Source organism: Asparagus officinalis, chromosome 10 (genome assembly GCF_001876935.1).
Source record: "Asparagus officinalis chromosome 10, Aspof.V1, whole genome shotgun sequence".
NCBI classification, from domain to species: Eukaryota; Viridiplantae; Streptophyta; class Magnoliopsida; order Asparagales; family Asparagaceae; genus Asparagus; species Asparagus officinalis.
This window is the reverse complement of record NC_033803.1, coordinates 6,963,013-6,980,506: the sequence shown is the minus strand read 5'-3', so window position 1 is coordinate 6,980,506 and position 17,494 is coordinate 6,963,013. Positions and strand designations below refer to the sequence as shown.

The following is a 17,494-nucleotide window of genomic DNA, read 5'->3' as shown; positions in this document are numbered from 1 at the left end:
AAGGGAGGTTCCTTATTTGAATTTTTCGCCTGACGAACTAGTCCCGTTTAGTTAGGGGTTAAGTGGGAGTATCCGCATTTTAGATTGTTAAGCATAGATATTGCTAGTAATTTATATCTAGAGATTAATGGTATGAGATGTGTACGGGAGAGTTTTCTTGTTTGGATTATCCTCTCTTAGTTTTTTTCTCATATTATTAATTCCTAAGATACGTTGCGGAATTTCGAGGACTAAATTCTTTTAAGGGGAAAGAATGTAAAACCCCAAAAATTTGAATATTTTATGATAAATAATGATAAATATGTTATATGGTAAAAAATAATATATTTTGATGTTTGAATATGATAAGAATTTATTTGAGATCAATTCAATATATATTTGTGAATATATGAGTGCATATGTGCAAGTCATGCACAAAGGCCAAAAGAGAAATCTGAGATTTATGACCAGTTATAAGTTTCTATATTTTACATACTGATTCAGTTAGAATATGAGAAAGTGTAAAAGATCAAAGTTGTAGGTCTCTTCAATAGCTTTCCAATAAATCTTAAATCACCTTATTCGGAGGTCAGACGAAAAAGTTATGACCAATATACCGAACCCCAGCCTGTGTGCAGGTTTCTATACGGTCGACTGCTGGGCATGCAGACGCCAGGATTATCTCTGTTTCAGGTTGGCTTTGTTTATACCAAACCCGGGAGTATACCTAAGTATATATATCCATTTTGAAGCTCTCAGAACCCTCTTTTAAGCCCTAATAGCCTCAACCCCCTCCTCTCTCTCTCAAGCCCTAAACCCCCTTTCTTTGGCGATTCTTGGAGGATTTTGGAGGAGCTGACGTGAGATTCATCGGTGTTCAGCGAAGGAGGATCGTTCTCACTTGTCTTTGGGAGTTCATCAACACCCCTCAGGCGAGTTTCATCTCAGCCAATCCTACACCTATGTTTTAAACGTTTTTAATAAAGTTTTCATGTTTTTATGAGCCTAAAATGCTATTTTATATATAAAGATAAATCTTTATATTGTATGTTACAAAAAGAACAAGTTTTTAGTTAATAAAGATCACCCATGAATTTTTTTAATGCAGATCAGTTTCATCTCGCCTAATCCTACACCTATGTTTTAAACATTTTTAATAAAGTTTTCTTGTGTTTTATGAGACTAAAATGCTATTTTATGTATAAAGATAGATCTTTATATTGTATGTTGCAAAAAGAACAAGTTTTCAGTTAATAAAGATCACCCATGAATTTCTTAATGCAAATCTAGATCTGAAAATTTTTCTAACAAGAGTTTTGAAAGAAAGATAATTGTTTTCAAACGTGTCGACATGTATACATATGTTTAAAAATGTTTCTTTTTGTCTATAGTGATTAAATTGTATTTTTTTACATATTCTAAAAATACTAAATCACGTATATAGGATTTGTAGTATATAGAATCGTCGTATAATGGCTTTTGAATCAACCTCGAGGAGCAGAAACCTGTAGAAAAGGTTTCTGTCTCTTCGCGATCGACCGTTGGGGAATTTTCTGTATGTTCATGTTGTTGCATAAGTTTGTGTGGCTGGCGAGACACCTAGGTTATATGGGATTATAATACACTGGGATTTGTGTATATGAGTTGACTACGGACATGAGTTTTAGATTCACTCACCGAGGCACGAGAGTGAGTAGTAAATATAGTGATTTCTTTATATTACTTTCATGTTGAAGTCCTCGTGTTGGACTATAATCCATTGAAGTCATCGTATTGGACTATAATCCATTAAAGTCCTCGTGTTGGACTATAATCCATTACAGTCATCATGTTGGACTTTAAGCTTTTGCAGTTTATGTATTGGACATTTACCCTAACGGGAGACATACTTATGCTCGTGTTGTAAATTTCTAAATATCAAACCAATATTTTATTTTGGAGTAGATGATTGACTATCTATATGTATTAACAGCTATTTTTCTTTCTTCTAGCCCTTCCTCCTGGGGTTGGTTGAGATGTTACTCGCTAGCTCTTGACACTCATTGTTTCCCCTCTTTCAGGTAACGAGCCAGGTGCACGGAGAGCCGTAGGTTGATGAAGTTGCTCTAGCAGTTATTTATCTATATTGTTAGTAGTTTATATCAGAACTCCACAGTAGATGTGTTTATGAACATTTGTGTTATTATTCTAGTTTTGTAAAGGTGATGTGCCTAAATGTCATTTCATTTAATTTGCTATGTCGAGACACTTGTATTCAGTCAGATGTTATTTCTGTCAAAGATTGGTCTATTTTTTTAGTGGTGATAATTTCTTCAGAATATCTGTCGTTTAGTATTTCTTATGTATATTTTCTCTAGCCTGTTTTGTACCTACACCTGTTGTTGATTCTACTAAATAGATAGTAATTATGATGGTAAAACATGCTATTGCACATTGTAGTTCATGGCAGGTTTGACATTCTTGATTTTATCTTGGACCACAGCCTTGTTAAAACCAGGGGCGTCACAGGCTCTTAGTGGGGCCGTAGGAGAGGGCGAGGGAGGAGAGGAGAGGTGGGGTTTTGAGAGGAGGTTGAGCTTGAGAGCGAGTGATTGGATTTGTGAACGGAAGGGAGGGGAGGGGAGGAGAGGGGTGAGGTTGAGGAGAGGATGAGGGAGAGTGCACGTGGGTCGGGGAGTTCACCGGAGAGGAAGGTTTGAAGGGGGTTGGAGGGGAGGAGGGAGCTCCATTTAAAGGTTTTGTTTGGGTTTTAATGGGGGTTTGTTGGGGCTTTGGTTTTTTGGGTTTCTAGCATTTGGGGGCTTGAGGGGGCTGAGATTAGAGGGAAGATGTTTGAAGAAGAAGTGGGGAGGGGTAAAGTAGAGATTATGGGTAAAAACATATAATATTGGGTAAATTATGAGCTGGAGGGGCAGATGCATAATTTTTTCAAAAATTGGGGGCTGTAGCACATTACAAATAGTATGAGGGGCTGGAGCACATTGCTTTTTGGGTTTTGGGGTCTTAAAGCAATTTTTCCTTATTTCTTTCTGTTATGGGACATATCTGTTCCGCGAATATATAACTTGATGAGTCAGCATCTCGACCAGCCCAACAAGTCGACACCCAGTGTCAGCGCGAGAAGCGGTGATAGTCGACACGAGAGATCCTGACCTCCCAGACGAGTCGACTTCTTTATGTCAACTTGAAAGACGATTATTAGCTGAGACGAGACAACATTCCCACCGGTTGAGCATGCCGACACTCCTGAGTCGATGCGAAAGGCGGTGTTGGTCGACACGAAAGTCAGCAACTCGAAGATATGACCATATGAGCATTGCTTCTCGACGAAGCTAAATGATTGCCCTTATCTCATATCTGTCAGCATAGGTGTCACTTCTCAACATTGTTTAATCTTTGATGATCATCATTAAGTGTCACTCCTCAACTGTCTTGAATACTTGTCAGCTGCTGGCTCCTAATGCTGCCGAAGTGATCTCCCGCCACTCACAAACCATCACGTGTGGAGCGAATGATGACTTATTTTCCAACTCACTCCTCATCACCGCCTCACTACCGTCTTACTGTATACCCATGGAGTGACCAACCTGCCCTCGGCATCTTCCATAAATAGAGAGGCTATTTGCTATAGCAAAAAGTTCACAATCTAAAACTCTTAAGAGCACACACTACACAAACCCAAGTTCATCAACTGACTTGATCGTCGGATGTACCACGGGGGAATTTATCCCCGCCCTCTTACGACTTTTTGTGTGCAGATTGCTCAATTATCTTAACTATAGAACCATGCATAAAGTCAAAGAAGAAAGCGACCCCTTGCAAACTCCGTGATTTTATTTAGCGGTGTGATATTTAACATCAACACTTTCATTTTAAAATTTTCTCTCAAATAAACTGACCTCCAATTGAAATATGCCATTAACTAATTATAAAATTTAGATAAACAATTAATCTATCATTTAATAAATTAATCTAACTAGAAAAAAATCAATAAATGAACATTTAATGATCAAAAGATCCTATCCAGAAAATAAAAATAAATAATCAAATGGTCAAGATTAACTATAGTTAAAATCTATTCATCTATAGACCGAATACTAAAATCTATTCATTTACTGTTAAATAGTTGGATGTAACCAAATACTAGGGTTGGCGCGGGCTAGATCGACCTGCGGACTGACCCAGCCCAGTCCACCATGGGTCATGACCCAGCCCGAACCGTCCAGATTCGGGACTAGAGAAATAGGCTCGGTCCACCATCGGCCCGGCCCGACCCAGCCCGACCCGACCCCTAAGTTTAATTATTAGTTTTTAGTTAACATTTTTTTTCTTTTTTCCTATTGTATTTGTAATTTAAATTTAAACTAAAGGAAAATTATTAACTTTTTGTGGACGTGGATCTTCCTTCAAAGTCCACACAATTTATATTTTTGTGTTTGCGGTGTTTTTCTGTGTGATGTTTATCTTTGTACAATGTGTGTGTATATATCATTTTAAACAAAGAGTAAAATAGAAAAAATAATTTAAATATAATTTAATAGATACTAATATAAAGTTAATATAGTTTAGAAATTAAAAACAAAAAATTAGAAAAGGTTTAAAAACTCATGGGCAGACCACGGCCTATAGGCCGTGGGCCGGGCCCGATCCGGGCTGCCCTAGACAGGTCATGGATCGGGACGTGTCTAATCCCATACTTGAAGATCAGAGAAATAAGCCCGACCCACTCTGACCTGGGCGGGCCTGGGTCGAACCCGACCTGACCTTGAACCCGACAGGCTGGGTCACGGACCTGAACCAACCCGACCTATGCCCACCCCTACCAAATACTTAGACAAATAATTAATAAACTATTTATTCATAATTTTTCTTTGTTTTCACCCCTAGTTGCAGCTACGCTAGATTGATTATGGGGTTCTCCAAAAGTACGAGAAAAAATAAACATACTTGTACTAGAAGGGGGGAAAGCACATTTAACACAAACTAAGGAAAAAAATTAACGTAAAATTACACAAAAACTGGTAGTGTGATGTTGGCCGACACCCACTGCTAGAGCGAGTTATTTTCATTCATAAGGTCTTTTATAGTGGACTTCATCAATTTTGAGCCATCGTATCTTGTTTGGGCTCTTTATGCGGAGTAGTTATTCTATTAAGATGCCCCGTATCGCATTGTAATCCGTTAAATTTACCAAACATTTTAACTTATAACCCATTTGACTTATGATCTATTTTGTGATTATAAGCCAACTAAATTATAATTCAGAAGTGCTTGCACATGCTCTAAGATACCTACTCACCCCCCCCCCCATCCGACGTTGAAGTTATTTTTTTAATGTATACTAATATAGTGCACGTGTTTTGTATGTGAGCATGTTTCTTTTGTTTTATGTTCTTCAAATACTTTTTGTTTGCCATAAAATAATGAAATAAATTGTATAGCAATATAAATTCTGAACAATTACAATTTTGTTCAAATGAATAAATTATATGATAAAACTGTGTATAAAGAATTTTATAATTAATTATCATAGTTTGGATAAATAATTTATTAAAATAATTATAACATATTAAATAAGGTATTCTCTTTTAAATATATTAATAATTAATAATATTATACATAGCATTATTATAATACTATTAGTTACTTCATATTAATTTATTACACTATTAGTAAATAATTTACTAAATTATATAATTATCAAATTACAATGTAATCTACTAATTTAAAAAAATTACTATTAAAATCATTATACTATTAATATTATTACAATTACGCACATAATATTTTATACTATTATATCATACTTTTAAAAAGCTAATAAAATGAAAGGTTAACCGGTAGTCCTCCATAAGAGGTGAAACCCAAAGACATAAAGCATAACCTTAATTCATTTTTATTATTTTTAATGTTTCTAGAAACTTAAATATCATACGAAGATAAATTAGGGATAAATTTCAAAATTTCTGTTAAATAACATAATTAAATTATAATAGTGTGACCAAAGGTTTTGAAAAGTTAGGAAACACATAATTAATAAGAGGTTATATATAATTAGTTAAGGTTTACTTATAACTAATGACATATTTGAAAATTATCAAACTTAAAAGCTTAAAAATAAAAATCAGAAGTTTCGACAAGATAATCCTCTTTTATATATAGTTTAAATATAGATATAGATCCATGGTAATGGGATGAATTTCTTTCTTTTACTGAGTCATATTATCAAAGCAGAATCAACATTTTTCTTAGGTATACACCTGTAAAATATTCTTAAATTAATCTCACATAATTCACCATCTATACCGACCTCAGTAGTAAAAGAAGGACAGATTTAAAAGTTGAAGTAAATTTGATCCATTATTAAGAAGTTCAAGGTAAATTTGATCCATTTCGGGCTGAATTGTAAAACGCTATCAATCCCCGTAAACTAGTGAAAATATCTCGTTAAAAGATGTTAACAGCTAGAGTAATAAATAATTTTGCATCATTTTGATGTAAAGTAGAAAGAAGAACACTGGTGTGGGAGAAAACAAACACAATAATGCGCTCAATTTGGAAAGTTTGGAGGGCCGGCTTCCAACTGGCTTTTAAACTTCAAGGTGTTGTTTGCGGAACCCTCAAAGTTCACGGGTTTTTTTGGGTAAAAGAGGCCATATCGCATTCAACGGTTGAGATCATTTTCTAAATCATCCTACGGTTCATAGATAATTCCCTTTTCTCTATATAAGCAGCATCTAGGGTTTAATGTTTCCTCCTCTCCGCCGCAGCTCTCCAGCTCCCCAAAGCCCTAATTTACGAGAGAGAGTTTCATCGTTGCTTCTGCGATCTCAACAAGATGGTATCTTTAACCTCTCTCTACTAAAAAATTTCAAAATTTAGGGTTTTTTCCTTACTGTTTTTGTCAATTTAGGTGCTCCCCAACGACATCGATCTCTTGAATCCGCCAGCTGAACTCGAGAAGAGGAGGCACAAGCTCAAGAGGCTCGTTCAATCCCCAAATTCCTTCTTCATGGTTTTCATCCCCATCCTCTATCTCTCTTTTGGATTAAATGCATGTTTTTTATTGCAATTATTTATTTTCATCTTTGGCTATATTTTCTGCAGGATGTTAAGTGCCAAGGTTGCTTCAACATGTAAGTTCTTGTTATATACATTATTTTCGGTTAAGTTTTCACTTTGGGGTATGTTTGTTAGATTAACATTTTTGAAGATTGGAAATTTAATTCTTTTGCTTGTGTAGCAAATTTTTCTAATGTTTTAAGTTTGTAGGGTGTGGAAATCAATGGCAAAAGCCAAAAATTTGTTAGGGCTTTTGTTTGTGCGCCGAAATCTCCATACTTGTACTGCACCCCAAAATTCATTAATTTGTTTTGGATAACACTCGTATTTGTAATTTACACCCCAAAACTAACAACTTAGGGTTATGTCATTTGGGTTTGTTTTTGTTTGTGCTGATATTTTGTTTTGTATTCTTGTTGCAAAACTTTTAGGATACATTGTGTTTCACTATCCTTAGATTTTGTATAGATAAATCAGTTACATATTATTAGATTTAAAAAGATTGGGTTTCTGGAGACCCTTGAATTTGATTTATGATCAAGTAATAGTTTAGCAAATTTTGCTAAAGCCTGTAATTATTCTAGAAATTATTTGCAAGAGTCTAAAAATTCTGTAATTATTCTAGAAATTATTTGCAAAAGTCTAAAACTTAAGTAGTGTTTGCGACTGACCTGGTGCTAAATTTTTGCTTTGCAATTTTTATTGTCTTCATCTGAAAAGTTTTTCCCCATGCAATATAGGGTGAATCACAAAAGATCACGCTCAGTGACACTTCACTTAACTTCTAATTTCTACCAAGTTCACTTGGATGTAAAAACTAATATCATATGATATGGCAATTCTACACTTATTGTCTTCATCTGAAAAGGTTTTCCCCATGGAATTTATGGTGAATCACAAAAGATCGCGCTCAGTGACACTTCACTTAACTTCTAATTTCTACCATGTTCACTTGGATGTAAAAACTAATATCATATGATATGGCAATTCTACATACTCCCTCATAAAACATAATATTATTACACTCACATAAATGATTATTATATGGAAAGTTTATTAATACATCCAAAACTGATGATTATATTGGAAGTTGATTGTGTGCCCCTAAAATATTGCCAATGCCTTAAGTTTATAGTTGGATAGAAACTAATTGCAAAGATTAAAGATAAAATTAGTTTTACTTTTCTACGCAGCTGACCTTGTATTTGGGTGCTACAAATTTGGTTTTCAATTTGAATGTCTTGATTTTAAACTAATAGATGTCTCTTTTAAGATATAATGTGCATCTTTAACTCATAACTTTCACATTTAATTGAATTCATTGTATCGCAAGTTTGTCGGAACTAATTTATGAATGAATCCATGTATGAATAGTCCTTTTATAATTCAAGTATTTGGCTGGATTTCATTTAATTTGGTACTATTTATTTTTCTGTTGCAGAACTACCGTGTTTAGCCACTCGCAGACCGTCGTTGTTTGTGGTAACTGCCAGACTGTGCTTTGCCAGCCCACTGGAGGCAAGGCTAGGCTCACCGAGGGCTGTTCTTTCAGAAAGAAAGGAGATTAAGGGTGGTGATGCTTTATCATAGTTTCCTCTTTTCTTATAATTTATTGAAGTTGTTTCAAATGGATATTAGAGCTTAAGGTCTTTAGTCTTTAGCATGTTCCTATTTTTGGGTCTGTAACTTTAGCTTTTGCGATATTTGATTTGTGTTTTTTATTTCCAACATTTTTGAGAATTTGCTGTTTTCTGGAACACTTGTCATATGATGCCATTGATGGTACTTAACTAGGTTTCGTGTTGTTTTAAATTGGAATTTCAACATGGCTACCATAAAGATTTGTCATTTGGAAATTTAGGATAGCTTGGTCATTTGATGCTCTTATAAAAGTTATCTTTCTGTTTGTAGCTAGCAATTTGTATTGTTATTGTTTGTCAACAATTATACCTTCATTATGGATATAGAAGCTTATCATATCGTCCCTGCATCATGTAATATGCCTCAAAACTTTGTGATGTTATCTCCAACCTTTAAGAAACTACTGATCCTCTTAGATAACTATTTCCAATTTAGAATTTTGAAACCTATCTTGTGACCCTCGCACACAAGTATATTTCAAAATCAAATCTTCTCTTTTTATACAGGTGGATTTTATTATAGAACATCTTCCTTTTGTTGATTTACTATCCTCATGGGCAAGGACAATGTTCAAGTATCTACTTGTTTTAAATTGATTATAACTGAAAATTTCATGTAGCGCTGGTCAACCAGCCATCCCATCTCTAAATTTAAATTGGAAAGTGTATGGCTCGTCTTATGCTGTGATGGTATTGTGAAGCAGTATGTGTTATCAATTTTCATATATATGAATTGTGTCTCAAACTTAGTGACCAATCTTTTTTTTGACTTGTAAGTAGGGGTGCCGAACCGTATCCGTATCTGAGGAAATATCTGTAACCGTATCTGTTAGGATACGAATATGGTTACTCAAATCTATAACCGATAGGATATGATTACGGATATGGTGTTGTAGTGAAATATCCGTATTCGAAAATATCCGAATACATATTGGTCATACTCTTACGATAGTTTCGAGTCTTAGATTATGGATTTGTGATTAATTTTGATGATCAAGATGTTTAATCTTAGCTTTTCAATCATAATGAACATATTAACGAATTTTTTTTGTATCACATGATTATATATTTCTGAATACTATCTAGTTTTCTAATATCCTTTTTGTATCCGCATGCATATCCGTTTATATATCAGCATCTATATCCGTAACCATATTCGATTTTGGCGGATATGTATATGAATTTTTCTTACCGACGTATATTCGTATCCATATCCGTATTCGAGATGTGTAAGCGGATATGGATATGGTAAGTGTCATATCCGAGCCGTATCCGCTCTGTTAACACCCTTACTTGTAAGTCAGTGGCAAGTAAGCATCTTTGTTTGCTTTACTTGTAGTTTGTATGCAGTTATTGATATTTATTTGGATTGGAAATGTAATTGCTATTTATTTGGATTAAAATATAGAAAAATTGCTTTAAGGCCCCAATAAAAACTTGATGTGCTCCAGCCCCATGTATTATTTCGAATGTGTATTAGCCCTATTACACTTCCCAAAATGTGTTCCAGCCCTGTTTACATTTCCCAAGACAAAAAAACCCAAAAAACCCAAACTACCCCTATTCTTCTTCTCCTTCTCTGCCAGTCCTTTTTTTCCATGGAGACCACAACCCAATCCTTACTCTTCTCCGCATCACCTCCCGGCCCATCATCTTCATCTCCGACCGCTCCCTCGCATACCCCGCCACCATCCGCCCCATCTCTGCCGACGGCCGCGTGAACATCTTCGATCGTTCGATCCCGGCGTCTCGCTGCATGGAGCAGCACCCCCTCCACCTCATCTATCGCTCCGACTCCCTCTTCCTCGGCCGTAAAGTCCCCGCCCTCTCCGCTTCGGACAGGCTCTTGCCGGGCCACTCCTACTTCCTCATCCACTCCCACTTATTCCACTCTGTCCTCTCCTTCGTCACCCTCGTCTCCTCCTCCTCTTTCGTCAGAAGCTTTGACATCAAGAAGACAGAGAAGGGGATGGTGAGGGTAAGGGTGATGGCGATGTGAGCGGGAGGAAGCACTTCAGCGCGAGAGGAGGAATGTTGGATGATGAGGAGAGGAGGGGGTTGAGGGTTTGTGATAGCGAGGAGCTGGAGAAGGAGTGCAGGCTTATTGGGATGAGGAGTTGGAGGGGAGGAATGCTGGAGCTGGAGAAGGAGGTCCCGCGAAGGTGGAGATTTTTGGGGCCTTGAAGGAATAATAGAGAGAGCTTGGCGAGGATGAATGAGTCGGAGTTTGATTCGTTGCATGTGGCTGCACAAGAGGGGCATCAAGGTATTCATGAAAGAAAGAACTTTGATTAATTGATTGATTGTATGCTATTGATTTGCTAAAATGTTTTGGAAATAAATTATGTGGTTGAGTTCATGTCGAGATATTTGATATTGTTGTTGGATGTGAGAAGGTAAGGGAGGTTTTTGATACCTAGTCTCATCTTCATTCTAAAACGCAGCGACGACGTTGTACGAGACAAAGACCAGTCCAATTTCAAGCTAACTAATTATTTTGTATATATGTGAACTATAACCAGAATGTGATATAAAAATGATGTACAAATAAGCAAGAGCAATATTTATCATACTAACTAATTAATTTTCAACGGTGCCACTTAAGGGGGGGTTAGTCACCTAGAACTTTTTAAGTAGAACTGGGATAATTGGTAAAGTGTGATAATTTTTTGACACTGGGATAATTTAGTGGAACAATGATGGGTAATTCTTAAAGTAGGATAATTTGGTAGGATAATTTGGTGGGATAATGATGGATAATATTATGAAGTTGCATAATTTGGTAGGATAATTTGGTGGAGGTAATGGTGGGTATAAATTACTATTGTTAATAATTGTATATTAAAAATAATATAATATTGATAAGCAAAATCTAGTGATAACTATAAAATATAATGCAATAAAGCATCACTATTCATCTCAAATAATAAAATAATTTATAAATAAATAAAAATCTAAATCCCTAGAGTGACTCGACTTCCATCATCCCACATGGCTTCTATCATCCCACATGGTATCTGCCATAGAATTTCTCCAAACTCCTATAGCTGTTCGTTGAGTCTGTAACTCGTCTTCTTTATCGGAGTCATCGTCTGCATCAGCAACATTTCGTGGAGCTTCTAGTGGAGGATCATAAATGTCGACGTTCAGATCTCATAACATCATAAAGAAAGAAAAATAAACATTTTTCAGCCATTAACCATTTGGACCAATCTCATCATGATCGCTGAAACCAAATCAGTAAATAAATGAAATGTACACAGGAATCATCCGTGGCCTCTAAACATAATTTAACGTCAAAAAGCTATCAATAAAGTAATACATCTTGAAGATAATAATAAAAGATCTAATCATCACAAAAACAAAGTAAAGACAGAAAAATGAACGGATGATTGACTTCATGGCAGAGAAATTTTCTAGGCGGAGAAACTAACCAAGAGGGAGGGAGGCGGCGTTTCACTTTTTTTTTCCCAATTTTATTCTTTCCAATGTGTGGGATAATTTGAGAGAGGAGAACTTATGGTTATATATATAGGTAGTATAATTTGTGGGATAATTATGACCAATTATCCCAATTCTAATTCTAGTAGAATTCTACTTGACTAACGCACCAAAAAAATAATACAGTTCTAGTTCTACAAAAGTTCTACTTGACTAACACTATAAAAAAATATCTCATTTCCTAGTTCTATGTGACTAACACCTTAAAAATTTATCCCACAAATTATCCCAATTCTAGTTTTAAGTTCTAGATGACTAACCCCCCCTAAGGGAATATGTAACATGTTATCCATAGCACGTAACATGTTAACGATAATAGTAAACATGTTAACTATTAAAGTTAATATGTTAACCGTTGTAGTTAACATGTTAATTGTTATCGTTAACATGTTAACTATTATTGTTAAGATGTTAACGATAATAGTTAACATGTTAACTATTATATATAAACTGATAACTATCACAACTTACATGTTAACTATAATATGAACGCATGTTAAATGTAAAAGCCAACACATTAACTATAATTTGTAACGTGTTATCCATAAGCTGTAACATATCAAGTTGAGGATTTTGAGTAAGAAGCTTACACAGAAAAATGATGACACGATCGTATACTGCTTGTTTGATGACATGTAGCATGTTAAATGAGAACTATATTAACATGTTATAGTTAAATATAATCCGTTAACACGTTAATATAGTTCTCATTTAACTATAACACGTTAATATTTATTAAGTTACGTATTATAGTTATCAATTTACATATTATAGTTCTCATTTAACGTGTTAACGGATTATGTTAACATGATGTGTATTATAGTTAACATATTAAATGAGAACTATATTAACGTGTATATCACCCGAAATAATAGGATAAGGATGTTAGTTAACTATAACATGTTAAATATAATATGAACTCATGTTAAATGTAAAAACTAACATGTTATCAGGATAAGGGTGTTAGTTAACAGATTATAAATAACAGTTAACATATAATGGATTATAGTTAACAATTTACTAAATATAGTTATCAATTTACCATCCAAAGTTAACATATTATCAGTATAACTTAACAAGCGAACTGCGTAAGTTAACATGTTATCAGTGTAACTTAACAAGCGAACTGCGAAAGTTAACATGTTAATTGTGTAACTTAACAAGCGAACTGTAAAAGTTAACATGTTATCAGTGTAACTTAACTAGCGAACTGTGTTAGTTAACATGTTATCGGTGTAACTTAACAAGCGAACAAAGAAAGTTAACTTGTTATCAGTGTAACTTAACAAGCGAACAAAGAAAGTTAACATGTTTCCGATGGCATAACAGATAACATATCTTCTTTATACACTTGTACAATGATGGCTGACCCAATCAGTACAAATACTAAACATACATTGAGCAAATCTATACTTTGCTCGTTCATAAACATTTCACATAGTCTAGAGGAGGAGAAACTAATAAACTCTTCACTCTCAATTTCTTAATTTCTTCTAATAAAACTTATTTATATATTAGTAATAAACACAATCTCCACCGACACGGCACCACGCTTCAACGCTCTCTCTGGTCAGCAATCGTGACCCCAACCTAAAATTAACCTTCGTCGACCGCTAAGAACGACGACGGAGTCGTCGACAATGTCGTCAAGCAAAAAATCGAGTTTTTTGAGCCACACTACATGTCCAAAAGCTCATCAAAGAGTTTTTTGAGCAAACAAAGAGTTCAATAGCTCATCAGACTACATGTCCAAAAGCTCATCAAAGAGTTTTTTGAGCAAACAAAGAGTTCAATAGCTCATCAGACTCCAAAAGCTTAACACTACATAAAATTTTGAGCAAACAAAGAGTTCAATAGCTCATCAGACTCCAAAAGCTTAACACTACATAAAAACAAAGCCAAAGTACATGTCCAAACTCCATATTACAGCAAAAAGTCGAGTTTTTTGAGCCATTTCATCAAACATACAACCACCCATACTCATATTTACACAAGACAACTTCCCACCTTAACATAATTATCCAAAACACAAACTTTTTTCTCCACCGAAGCATTTCGTCAAGCACCAAGTTCGCCCTTTCACTTATTCACAGAAAACCAAAACAAAAAAATCATCAGCAAAAAAGGGGGAAATTCGCTCCTAAAATGCAAAAAATAGAGATAAAAATTGCATCTTTGTCGTATTGGAAATGAGAGTGAGAGTGAGAGAGATCTGAGAGAGGAGGAAGAGGGAGTCAGAGCGGCGTATGAGGTGGAGGGGGTGCTGCTCCATGCGGCGGGACGTCGGGAGCGGACAGTCGAAGAGGTTCACGCGGCCGTCGGCTGAGATGAGGCGGATGGTGGCTGGCGGGGTATGCGAGGGAGCGGTCGGAGATGAAGATGGTGGGCCGGGAGGTGATGCGGAGGAGAGTGAGGATTGGATTGTGGTCTCCATGGAAAAAAAGGACCGGCAGAGAAGGAGAAGAAGAAGAGGGGTAGTTTGGGTTTTTTGGGTTTTTTTGTCTTGGGAAATGTAAACAGGACTAGAACACATTTTGGAAAGTGTAATGTGGGTTAATACACATTAGAAATAATAAATGAGGATGGAACACATCACATTTTTATTTTTGGGGCCTTGAAGCAATATTTCCTTAAAATATTGCCTTTTCAGGTTGTTATCATATCCCATGTTTGATACGGTTGTTGAAAAAAGTAAACAGACAACTATATACTCTGTTGGATTTGCCGATAATTCTGTTTATGTTTGTTAGGGTTGATTTGCATGGGCATGATATCTTTGACATGTAATTGGTGTTTCAAATTTTCATTGTTGGCATGTGGATCTCTGATCATACATATTTGTATTATAATTTCCTACAGTTGACAATGTCAGATATATTCCCTAGAGAATGAATATGGAAACAAAGAGGGAGTACATAATTTACATACAGTATCTGTCATTAGTTCTGGTTTTTTGGTAAATCATCCTACTTTTGCCTCCGGAGATTGTACCCATTTTAACAGTTCATTACTCTCAAAATTTCTTTTTTTCGAGCAGGGAAAGATGGTTGCAAATAATGAGATTGATTTCTGATGCCTAAAACCTTATTAGGTTTCAAAAACACTTAAAACCATGGATACTTTATATCATTGTATTTATATTCGTTAACAATTTTATAGTGGTTAATGTGAAATGAAATTTTATTAGTTCAGAAGTTAAGAAAAACATTTGCAAGGAACTGCTGCATAGTTTTTTTTAGGAACCATTCATAAGTATTTAAGAACATTATTGAGAATTTACTTATGCTAATTTAAATTATATAAGTCTACAAGCTAATTATTAAATGAGAGTATAAATAATCAAGAGTCCTATCTTCCCTTTTTAAGCTGTAGGGTAAAATATCAAGTGAAAATCTATCAAATAAGTAAGTGTATGGACTTATTGAAACTTGATAACTTGAAAAAGTAATGATAAATGACAAAATTACTTTTTCCAATAAAAGCTTGTATATATATTTTTTTGAGCTTTCTTTTGCATAATTATTTTAAGTGATCTTAGAATCTTTTAACTACACACTTTAAATCGAGCAACGGATCCACTGATATTCTGAGCAACACTCTCTTCTAAGTGCTAAATAAACAGAATCTTGTAACATCATGGATCAACTGATATTCTGATCAACATTAATCTCTTCTAAGTGCTACATAAATAAGTCATAAATGTCCTCTTTCAAGTTTTGTATAAAGTAAAAAGCAGACTGATACAGGTTTTCTCCAATATCTCGTCTAAGCGAAGAAGCATGTAAAGTTCAACATCTCATCAAATTAAAGAAGCACACAGAGTCCCATAATCCACTTGTTCCCTATACAAGAGTACACATGTAATACGAATTATGTGATGTGGTCACGTAGTTGTGCATCTCAGCAGGCAATGCAAATGCCTGCTCTAAAGTTTCTTATATAAGTTGTACTGGTAATGATGTTGCACATTCCCTAGCTAAGTCGGTTGAGTGTTTGTACTTTTGTTTTTGGTCTGTTTCTGTCCCTTTGTTTTTAAGACAGAGTGTTATTGAGGACTTGGTTGATTAGATTATCCTACCTGTCTTTTCAAAAAAAAAGAAAAATTTATCGTAGCCTTGTAGAAGGCGTTAGACTTGAAAAGCACAAAAGTCCCATCATAAATTTAAATAATAATAAATAAATAAATAAAACGGGGACCAATCAAATTTGAATTCATATTGATAACTTCTGAAGTTTAACTCTACATTTTTGCACAATTCTGGTTGTTACCACAAAGAATGGCCTAGAGAAAGTCATCAACCTAAAAATCAATCATAAAATCCTTTGGTAAGGGAACACGTCTGTCTGATTAAGGCAAAATAGCCAGATTGATATATTTTTTAGAGGCTTGGTGACATGTTAGTATATATTTTTTAGTTTTGTCAGATTTGTATAAATTTTCGACTCCGGCGTCATATAGGCCTTAAATTTGGCCGGAGTTACTGTTCCGGCCGGGGTTGATGTTGATGATATAGAGAGTTTTTTTATCTTTTTCTTTTCCTTCACATTCTCAGAATATGAGGCAGGGGCTAAGATTGGGAAAAAGGACTTTTGGAGTGTGCAAGTTACTTAGGTAGGTTGGTAATTACTCATCCATAGTCGAACACGTACTACTTGACCATGACCATGATTAATAAATTGGATAGGTTTTGTGACGAAAGGACTAATTTCAAACATTTTAATTTTAGGAACCTAACAGCAAATTCAATGATTGGAGGGACTAAAGGAAAGATTTGAGGGTCTAATGACGGAATAACCCTTAATTCTCAACTTCCAAGTGACCCACATATTAGCAGCACTGCATCATCTTGCTCTTGAGGTTATCAAGAACTTGCTCATTCAAGACTTAATTTCTTCTAAGATCATTATTTATGTTTCCGTGTTACGAGGATGCGATTAGTTTAGATATGTATAATTGCAGTTAGGAGTCACTAAAGTTTCTGAATGCCTGCGTTCACAAAGCATTCTCATTAAACGAGTACCCAAATCGTACGGTCTTCTCCCCTAAACTATCTTAGGCTTTTGACGGTATTTGCTGGTTATGGATGTGGGGGGTGATTTGCGTAGCTCTTAACTTATCTTAGGATGAAATTAGTGAATCAAAGCTTTGTGTTATGAGGATCTCTCATCATATACATTTTTATTCATAATTTCCAACAGTTTATTATCAAATATTTATAATTCCTAGAGAATGGAAAGATGGACCACATTATTTGCATCTAGTTCCACAGTCATTGGTCTGATTTTTTTTTTTTTTTTTTTTTTTTTAATTC

At 35.0% G+C, this 17,494-nt stretch overlaps 1 protein-coding gene across 1 annotated transcript; it reads left to right on the top strand.

The window, feature by feature from the left end:
- LOC109825866 (40S ribosomal protein S27-2-like) lies at window positions 6,707–8,897 on the top strand. Its single transcript, XM_020392774.1, has 4 exons — window positions 6,707–6,820; window positions 6,893–6,994; window positions 7,087–7,115; window positions 8,483–8,897. The coding sequence occupies exons 1-4, from the start codon at window positions 6,818–6,820 to the stop codon at window positions 8,607–8,609; spliced, it is 261 nt and encodes an 86-aa protein (XP_020248363.1). The 5' UTR covers window positions 6,707–6,817; the 3' UTR covers window positions 8,610–8,897.